We start from the raw sequence: 9,975 nt of genomic DNA, 5'->3' as shown, positions 1-9,975 counted from the left end.
GGGAAGAGCCTGATAAATTTATTCCAAGAAAATATTAAATTCTAGATAGTTCTTCCATCAAAACATTGACTTGGATGGGCTCCCCGAGTAAGCTCAAATAATTGGTCATTGCATGTCTGTTTGTTAACTCGTTTAATGCATTTTTGTTGAATGCCTATGTTGGACACTGGGGAAATGGCTTTGAAAAATGCAGGCATGGTGCCAGGTCACCATCTGGGGGACATACGTCAGAGCCGTAGGGCTCTGGGGACATTCAGGCCAGGTTGAAAGGTGAGCAACAGCTGAGAGCCCCTGCCCTGGCCCTGGTCTGGTCACAGCATCACCTCCCAGGCATGTGTCACACAGTAGCTCTGAGAGCTGTGGCGGGACCGACAGCTTTGTAGCCGCAGAAAAACTGGCTTGTGAATGGCTTTCATGGAGCAGAGTTCTAAAGAGACAGAAATGACATCTGAAAAGACTTCTGAGCCAGTCTTCTTGGCATGTTCACCCAAGTCAACAAGCCCAAACAAAAGGCTGTTGATGCTGTTTCTTCCGCACAAGTCACGAAAAGCTTCAGACTGCGGGTGAGCAGTTTCTCTTCCTGCAGTTCAGAGGCCGTAAAGAACGAGGACTGGCCAGGAGGAGCTGCGGCTCTGTCATTCGGCCAGCGCCTGCCCCAGAATTGGGTGGTCTGTGCGGTCTTAATCCCCCACCCTGCGGAGGCTCCAGTGTGGCAGAGAGCGCCCCGGGCATGGAGCATGCCTCCCACGTCCTCACCTCTGGGGGGCCGGGACCGGACCTTACAGATCCGGGCCCTCCCCTTGGTGACTGCTTGCCCCGCTCTTGACCCCCGGGGTCCCAGGCAGATACCGCCCCTTCCCCAGTCCCTGGACACCCTCTCTCTGCCAAGCCCTGTGCAGCACTTTAGGGGGCAGTGGTAAGTAGGAAGCAGTCACTGCTCCCCAGGACCTGGGTGCATGGGAGAGACAGAGCTAGCCAAGGAGCCGTGCACACCCAGAGGAGGGCACTGAGCAGGCGGGTAGGGCTTCCTGGAGGAGGTGCCACCTGTGCTGACTGTTGGAGGACAGTTAGAAACCGACCTGGCAAAGAATCAGGAGACGCGCTCACACTGAGGGAAGGAGATGCACAGGCAGGAGCACGTCTGGAGCACAGACCGAGCGGAAGGGCCTGGAAAGCCACGCCGAAGCGTTGGCCCTTCATCAGAGGCCAGCAACGGTTTCGAGGGAGCAACAGCATCGGGTTTGTGCTTTCGAAGGTCATGACCTCCACTGTGGGGAAAGGATTTAGAGGCGGTGACGCTGAGGGGGGAGCCCCCGGGAGGGGTGGCCCGGCGTCAGGGGAGGAGACGTGACACGAGAGGGCTGGGGTAGGGTGTGCGAGAGGACAGAGTGAAAACGGTCCCCAGATCCTGTTTCGGAGAATCAGCTGGGGAGATGGCGGCGCCACTTGCTCACGCAGAGAACACAGGGGAAGGGCAAGGGGGCAGCTGTTCATCTGGGGAGACGCCGCCCTCGAAGGGCCCATGAAGCATCCAGAGTGGAGGCGAAACACCCATCTCCTTTCCGTTTTTCGTTTTTCCCTGTTTCTTTCTATTATAAACAACATTGCTATGAATGACATTCTTTTTTTTTTTTTTTTTTTTTGTCTTTTTGCCCTTTTCTAGGGCCCCACCTGCGGCATATGGAGGTTCCCAGGCTAGGGGTCTCATCGGAGCTGTCGCCGCCGGCCTAGACCACAGCTCACAGCAACGTCGGATCGTCAACCCACTGAGCAAGGCCATGGATCGAACCTGCAACCTCATGGTTCCTAGTCAGATTCGCTAACCACTGCGCCACGACGGGAACTCCCTGAATGATATTCTTATGAGTAAGTCTTGATACTGCTCCTTGATGGTTTCCTCATGTCTCTGATGCAGTGGAAGAAGTTTTTTCTTGATATTTCACTGATTCATTGTTATTTATCCCTCTTCTTCGCCAGATTTCTCAGCCTGAAAACTATTTGCTTACCCTCCTTTCCCAGCCTTTCCCCATGATTTATCTTACAAGCATCTCCACCCCCTGGATACTCTGCCGGGTACCAAGGATGCACAGGAACGTATAATCCCTACCCCAGAACCTGAGTCTAAATGGGGAGTCAGACGTGGACACAGAATGTCACGAGAGCGTTGATGCCGTGGTGGATGGAAGTGCAGGATGCCTCCTTTTTCCTAACGTGGATTTCGGGGTTCACGCCTCTTCATCGTTTTTGTTTGCGGCACCTCTGGACCTTCATTCTCATGATTTGCTGCTAGTGCTTGAAAGCCGCGATGATCCTCTCGTTGGTTCAGTGGTGACGGTTGACTCACCGGCATTCAGCTGAACTTTTTCCTTTCCTTTGGTTGGTTTTGGTTTTGCATTTGGCAGGGGTCAGTGGTTGGAAGAGATCGTGTCAGCAGCTCCTGAAAGTATGTGGCCTGTGGACGGGAAGGTTCACGGGCCCCTTCAAGGCCATGCCCTTCCAGAACCCAAGAGCTGTGCCTTTGCCTGTCCCCTGATCTCTTCTGTAATCACTCACGGTTGCCTCTACACCCGCATATTTTTTTCAACGCTGCTTGTTCTCAGAGGCATCAGGCAAGGACATCTCATGGTCCCCTTCGGCAGCCTGGGCAAAATGCCTTGGGAGTGCCTTTCCCTCCCCCACTGGAAGCCTGCAGCACGGAGAGGGTGGCTAGAAGAATACCCAGAGAAGCCATCTTTTGGGGGCGAAGTCCCCAAGGCTTTTTGAAGGATGTGATGTTTTATCCAAGTCCTAAAGATTACATAGGAGTCAGGCAATTGAAAAATAGCAGGGCAGGTGTTGTAGACAGGAAATACATAAGCTAGAGCGTGAGATACCCAGGGATATTCAGGCACCTGCAAGGGCTCCGGCATGTTTGGGATATCGTGTTACATCCTAGGATGCTGGAAAACTAGAGGTCATGCAGGGTCAGACCCAGGGAGACCTTGCACATCACTGGAAAAGATTTCGATTCCATCCTGAAGGACACGTGGAAATGAGCAACATGTTTTAGACAGAAGATAAGAGACTGCGTGATCAGGAGCTCCCTGGTGGCCTAGCAGTTGAGGATTCGGTGTGGTCACTGCTCTGGCTCAGGTTCCATCCCTGGCTCCTGAACTTCCACCTGCCATGGCTGAGGGGGAAAACAGATGGAGAGACTGTGTGATCAGATTTGTTACTTGGGAAGGAAGGCTGCTCTAACCCAATATGGAAGATGAACTAGAGGCGGGAACTAGGGAGTGTGAAAATCAGTTCGGAGGCTGCTGTAGGAGCTGCCGAAGGCAGTCCCATGGGGATAGAGATTAGCCGCCATTCGAGGGACACTTAGAAAATAGAATGAAGATCCCTCTCTCCTCCCAGCACGTCTTGGGTGGCCCTCCTCCCACCACCACATCTGATGGTGACGTTGCTGGCTCTCTCCCCTTCTGGGGTGGGAGTGGATCATGCCTCTTGGCAGCCAGCGCTAGCACCCGACAGCACCTGGCACTGCGTAGGTGCTCAGTTAAGTGCCCATTATGCCTGCTGAATTCATCTGATGATTAACTGAGGATGGACGGCAGGGGAGAGGGGAGAATCTGGAGTAACTCCCAGGTTTCTGTCTTCAAAGATAAGAAAAATAGGAGTGCCATTCATTGCAATAGAGAACCCAAGAAGAAGGGCTCTTATCTCTGATTTTAGAATTCTGGCTCTCGTTGGGAGAAGAGAAAAGGGGAGAGATCCCAGGTTTGGTTGCGGCAGGCGTGTGGCATCTGAGATGCCTCCAGGACACGTAAGAAAAAGTGTAAAGTAATCACTGACATGTGTGAGTCGGGAGGCTAGGAGGAGAGGTCAGAGTCAGAGATGATGCAGCAGGAATCTCAGCCTGTGGACGGCGTTTGGGCAGTGGATGAGAGCGTGCAGGGCAAGTGTGTGGACTGGGCCCCCACCTGGCAGCTGACAAGCCGAAGTAGACATGTTTTGAGTGGCTGGCACCGTGTTTTCGCGTAATGGACTCCTCTTAGGAAGTGTGTCCACGCTAACGTGCCGTAACCCTGCCCCTTCTCATTGCCTTACATCTGGCCCGATTAACTTACTCATGGTCACTTCTTGGCTCTGGTGGGCATCTGGGCTTATCATGTTTGGAGGAAGAAGAGGCAAAACAGAAGGACACGATTCTAAGGAACACGCACTCATGAGGGATGGACAGGAGGAGGACTCATGAAACAGCGGGAAAGAGTGGCCAAGAGCCAGGAGAGGAAAGCATGAGAACAAAGTTTTGTTCTCTCAAAAATTATGAGACGCAAAGTGTAATAAAGTATAAAATGTGAATTTCATTTCATCCGGCAGGTCTGCTTCTCGAGAGTCACCCCAAGGAAATAACCATATCTATGCATGCAAGTGTTTTTTTTTTTTTTTTTGCTGTGATGCTTGCGGCAGCCTGTTTATGACACCTCAAAATGGGAAACACCGTGTCTCTTCGTTGAGAATCATTAAGGAAATATAGCGTGTCCGTGTGAGGAAGCGATCATTACCGTAAAAAATGATATCAGACTTTATTTCCTGACATGACTCCCCCCCCCCCCCGCTTATTGTTAAACTTTTTCAAAAGCAATTTATGGCGCCGTGCATGTAAGATCATTCCATTTCTATCAGATGTCTAGCTGGAGGAGGAAGTGTCTGGGAGCCTTCACACACATCACGAGGCCCTCCCAGTAGCTAAATCTAGCAGGCCTTGCTCTGGCCTCTGCGTCTTCGACTTCTATGTGGGTTTTGACGTGGTCCCCCTTTCTTGGCTTCTGCTCCTTCTCGTCATTCCCTGACCTTTGCCCCGTAGGCTGGCACTCGGGACTGAAACGTGGCAGACTCCATCCTGGGAGAACCCTCTGAAACGGGTGGCTTGTTTATGTATGAGACACGCCCAAGGCGGGGCACTTACTGGGCAGTTCTCTGAAGAGGAGCCACGAGGGACAGTATTTCCCTGTCCCTTTGAGTCTGCTTAACTCTCTGGAATATAACCCTTCCCAGGGTCCCTGGGTACAAGGTCCCTCTCTGTCCCCACCTCCCCCACCCTCTAGCAGAATTGCCTGGCTCTCCCCTCTCTCCCACGCCTTCTGTTCAATCAGGGGGTTATTTTTAACAGCGTTGTGTATACCATGCTTAAGTCCTGGCAAAACCCCAGAACTCTGGAAGAGACAGCGAGATGGAAATAGTCTCCCACAACCTCCCCCGTTTCTAGCGTTTTGCCTTTTAAAGAGAGAAAACAAGTCGTCTAAGCTGTAGACGGCCTACCAAGAAAGTCCCTGGACGCTGGCACAGAGTTGTCGGACCGGAGGCTGGACCTGCTGCCCCTTTGGGTCTACCTCAGCCCAGAGGAGCCCAGGGGGAGCTGCGTCTTGCCACTTTTCCAGGCTTGACGGGTCTAGAACCCGTCTCCGAATCATGGAAACCACCTCCTCCACCCTCCATGCCCAGTAGAGGCGGAGGCTCTCGTCTCGAGAAGCATCCCATCCACTTCAAGGCACTCCGTAATTGGAGAGTTTTAGCTTTATGGCCCAAATTGGCCTTTCTGCCACTTCCGCCCGTGGTCCTGGTTCTGCCTCCCAGAGCCACGCAGAGCGGGCCCACTCCCTCTTCTCTGTCGCGTGGCCGAGATTTGAAGCTGGTGGTCATGTGTCTTCGGGGCCTGTCTAACCAGGTATGGTGAGGCCCCTCCTACCGCGGTGGGTCTCTTCTCGGGGTCGGTTCCACCTTATTGCTCTTCCCTTCATGAGGCACCCAGAGTGGAGCTCATGCTTGCTCAGAGGTGGCCCGCCAGGCAGAAAGGATGCAGGGCAAGCGTCTCCCCATTTCTCATGCTCCTCATAGCAACCGACAGCCCAGAGACACCACTTGAGGGGTCCTGTCACCTTGACCCTCAGCCTGTTCTTGACATGCTGCCGCCAAGTCCCCACCCCTTTCCTGCTCAGCCTGTGTGGTGGAATCCACCAGGCTTGGCCCTGTAGCTGCCTCTCTGGAGTGTTTTGGCTCTGCTTGGAGCTCCAGCATAAGCTCTTGCTTTCCCCTCTCTCTGTCTCCTGTAGACTTGATGACTAGGGCACTCTGTCCTTGTCCAAACGGTCTCCATAAAAACGGTGACCAAGACAAGCCCAGAACAGAATCTTCCACGGACCTGGTGGGTGTGAGCAGAACAGTTCACCAGCTACCAGCCTCTCAAATCATCCTGCCGTCTCACCCGTGTGGCTCGCCATCTCTCATACTTGCTGAATCCACCAGAGAGGGCACGTGTCACATGTTCTTCTGGGACCTTGTCCCAGTCGCTTGTGGTGTCTGAGAGCTCCAGGTGCCTGACTCATCCTTTAAGTCTGCAGAATCCGGACTTCCCATCGCGGCTCAGTGGTTAATGAATCCGACGAGGAGCCATGAGGTTGCGGGTTCAACCCCTGGCCTCGCTCCGTGGGTTAAGGATCTGGCGTGGCCGTGAGCTGTGGTGTAGGTCGCAGACGAGGCTCAAATCCCACGTTGCTGTGGCTGTGGTGTAGGCCTGCAGCTGAAATTCCAGTTCAACCCCTAGCCTGGGAACCTCCACATGCCGTGGGTGCGGCCCTAGAAAAAGAAAAAAAAAAAAAAGACTGCAGAATCCTAGAAGGACCTGGCTCGGCACCTTCTCTTCTTGGACAAATCACTTAAACCCTTTGAACCTCAGTTTTTCCATCTGTAAATTAGGGGAAACGTGGCCCCCGCTATTTCACATGGCTGTTGTGAAGACGAAAGAATTGGAGTACAATGAGAAACCGTAGGTAAGAGTAAAGCGATGATAATTATTTCGTAAATGTTTGTTGAAAACCTGCTGACGTGGAAGCACCGTCAGGGACACAAGTAGGAATCGCACAAGCCCCGCTGCTTTCGAGGTGCCCCAGCCGCCAGCAACCCAGGCCAGGCCAGGACCAAGGGAGCTGGAGCCCGGGGGGCAGGGGAGTCAGGGCCCAGGGACCCAGGACAAGGCAGAGGAAGGGTTTCCCAGGAAGGTGTGAGATCAGGCTGAGAACAGTCGGCCTTCGCTAGTCGGTCCAGTGTCCGGACACACGTCGAGAAGCGTTTGAAGCTGCGGAGACGCGTCAGGAAGGGGAGCCCAGCGGCGGGAAGGAGAGCTAGAGAAGCCCTCCGGGAAGGCCGTGTGGCTGGAGGGCTGGCTTGGCAGCCCGCTGACGTCAAGCTGAGTTCAGAGTCGAGGATCTGTGGCCACGGCCCGGGGGCTGCTCCTAGGAGGGAGTCGCCCGTGCGGGCGGTAGAAGGGAGGCGCGGGGCTTGAAGCTGGGGTGCGTGATGCCCAGAGGGCAACGTGGGTGCGTGGACCGCCAATGGGAAGAGTCCTCACGCCAAGAAGAGACGTGGAAAGTCGAGGAAGAAGGATGGGGCGAATGATACAGCAAGGACCCTAGGACAGTGAAGGGGAGGGACTGGCCGTTGCTCTAAGAGGGTGACCTCTGCTCTTCAGAGGGCAGCGCAGGAAAACCGAGATGGGCTGGGAGGTGCGGAATCAAAGTGCCGGGGCGTTTGTTTCCTCTGGGAAGCGGGGACGGGCCCTGTCCTGACCGAGGGGGGCGGGGTGCTAGGACAGCAGGTTGGGAGGCCCCTGTGCGGAAGGGAAGAGACGGCTCACCAGGGGAGCCCGGAAACTGTCCCCAGCAGAGCAGGCCAGCGGGGAGGCCCCGACTCTGTCGTGGCCCCAGCAGACCTAGTCGCCCCCGTGCAGGGACAAGGATTCCGAAAGAAGGAAGCCCAGCCCGGACGTCTTGGCCCCGGGCTGATTGCTTCCCCCGGGCCTCATCTGTAGAGAGCAGCCTCAGTTCCCAAAGTGCGAGGAAAGGTGCTGGGATTGGGGTAGGGACAGGCTTCCGGCTGCTCCAGCAAGGAGCAGCCACGGCCAGAAGGGGCTGGGCCAGGTGAGCAGCTGGCCGAACACAGGTCATTCCCGGGCGCCTCGCTGCCTATGGAGACGGCATTGTCCCTGCTGGACCGAGCCTCCAGCCTTCCTGGGACACGATGGCCAGACTCCTGGCAGGTTGTACCCTGAGCGGGGAGGGACCCGGGAGGGTTCGGTAGGAAGTCTGGAGAAGGCGGCTAGGGAGACAGCCAAGGCCACGTGCAACTGGGAAGTAGCTTACGGATGAGGGCTGTTGTCTGTGTTTGGGGGGGTATGTGAGAGGCTGGAGTATGAGGTGCAACAGCCCCCGGGCCCTTGATACAGAGATGTGTTTCTGAGCACAGGGCTTCTGAACGCCGCTCTCAGGGATGCTGCAGGCTTCCGCTTCCTGAGTTCAAGCAGGGCAGCTCAGGGCTCAACGGAGACATTGGCATCTGGGACCAGGGCCAAGCCTGGCCCAGGGCTGAGGAAGTCCTGGGGGAGCGGGGGGCCTTGGTGGCTACGGGTAGGGCAGCTACTGCCATCAGCCCTGCCTCTGACCTGGCACACCCTGGGGAGAAGGAGGGCATGGCTGATACCAAAACTGGGAGAGACGAGGCCAAGGAAGCTGCCAGTTACTGAGAACTGATGTGCCGGGAACTTTGCAGGCCTGATGTCATTTCATCTTCCTGAAAGTCTGCGACGCAGACTATTATCAGCCCCGGTTTGCGTTCATTCACATGTTTATTGGTGGCTGCTGAGGGGTAGGGGCTGTTCCAAATGCTGGAGATGCAGCAGGGGGCAAAGCCGGCAAATATTCCTGCCTTTCAAAGCTCATGTTCCAGTGGGGACGCGGCCCCGAGCCCCAGGTCTGGCGATAAAGTGCGTGGTATGTTAGACAGCGGGGAGGGGCGGGGGGCGACCAGGAAAGGGGACATTTCAGTAAAGACCCGGCAGACGTTAGGGAGGGCCGTTGCCGATCCTCTGTGGAAGGACCTTCCCGGCAGAAGAACCCGCCTGTGCGAAAGTACCGAGCAGGGACCCAAAACAGGAGAGGGGCCTGTGTTGCTGGAGTGGGGAATAAAAGGAGACGAAGTCGGGATGTGCCGTCCACGGCGCGGGGACCCTGGAGGTCACGACAAGGACGGAGGATCCCGAGCAGGGAGTAAGTCGCGTCTTAAAGGGCCGCTCTGGCTGCCTGGGTGAGAAGAGACTGTTGGGAGGCAGGGAGTCCGACGAGGTGGCTGTTGTCATGATCCACGAGTGACAACGGTGACCCCAACCACAGGGGAAGCAGCGGAGGTGGGAAGAACTGTCACGTTCAGCGTATGTTCTGGAGGAAGAGCTGACAGGTGTGCGGACAGCTCAGATGTGGCTGTGAGAGGAAGAAGCGTCTGGGCTGACTTCAGATGTCTCACCTGAGCAACCAGGAGAATGAAGGTGCCGTTTACCGAGATGGGGAAATCATTCATTGTAAGGAGAGCAGGCTTTAGGCCGGGTGTCAGCAGCTCCAGATTCAACACGCCCGGCTTGAGATGCCTCTTGGACACCCAAACCGGGGCATCATGGCAGCAGGGGGGTAGACAAGGCTGGCACTCAAGGGAGAGGGTCCAGGCTGTGACCAGGGACGTGACTGGCACATAAATGAGTGGAGGAGAGAAGCAAGGACTGAGCCCCCGGTCACAGCAACACGTAGCGCTGCTGGAGATGAGGAAGAAACTGCCAAAGAGGAACGGCCAGCGGGGTGGTAGGAGAGCCTGGAAAGCGTGGTATTCTGGAAGCCAGAGTCAAGTACACACCACCTGTGTTCCGTGCGGCCGGTGAGCGGGGAGCTGGTGTAACTCACTGTCCACACGAGGATACTTCCGAGGGCGAAAGTGGCTCTTCGTCGTGGTTACTCCAGGATAAGACCTGTAAACCAAGACGGTCCCGAGCAAATCAGAATGTATGATCACTCTACGGATAGGTCTCTAAGAACTGACCAGGAGAAGGAGCAAGGTGCAAGCAACCGGTGACCGTGACAGAGCAGTGGAGGAGCCATTAGAGCAGAGTCAAGA

The 9,975-nt window shown here is 55.4% G+C and overlaps 1 protein-coding gene across 21 annotated transcripts in view; it reads left to right on the top strand.

Moving 5' to 3' along the window:
- ST3GAL3 (ST3 beta-galactoside alpha-2,3-sialyltransferase 3) overlaps positions 1-9,975 on the top strand; it is a 231,182-nt gene that overhangs the window by 175,966 nt on the left and 45,241 nt on the right. The window contains exon 1 of one of the 21 annotated variants that reach the window (XM_084958573.1): positions 6,784-6,812. Within the exon in view, the coding sequence (XP_084814699.1) occupies positions 6,799-6,812 (14 nt within the window). The 5' untranslated portion in view covers positions 6,784-6,798. 21 annotated transcript variants of the gene reach the window in all.

The sequence above is a fragment of the Sus scrofa genome, chromosome 6, assembly GCF_054392235.1.
Source record: "Sus scrofa isolate SSC_HxYL_T2T_F1_AM1 chromosome 6, Sscrofa_HxYL_maternal_Yorkshire_Landrace_v2.0, whole genome shotgun sequence".
NCBI classification, from domain to species: domain Eukaryota; kingdom Metazoa; phylum Chordata; class Mammalia; order Artiodactyla; family Suidae; genus Sus; species Sus scrofa.
This window is presented reverse-complemented; position numbering and strand designations above follow the sequence as displayed.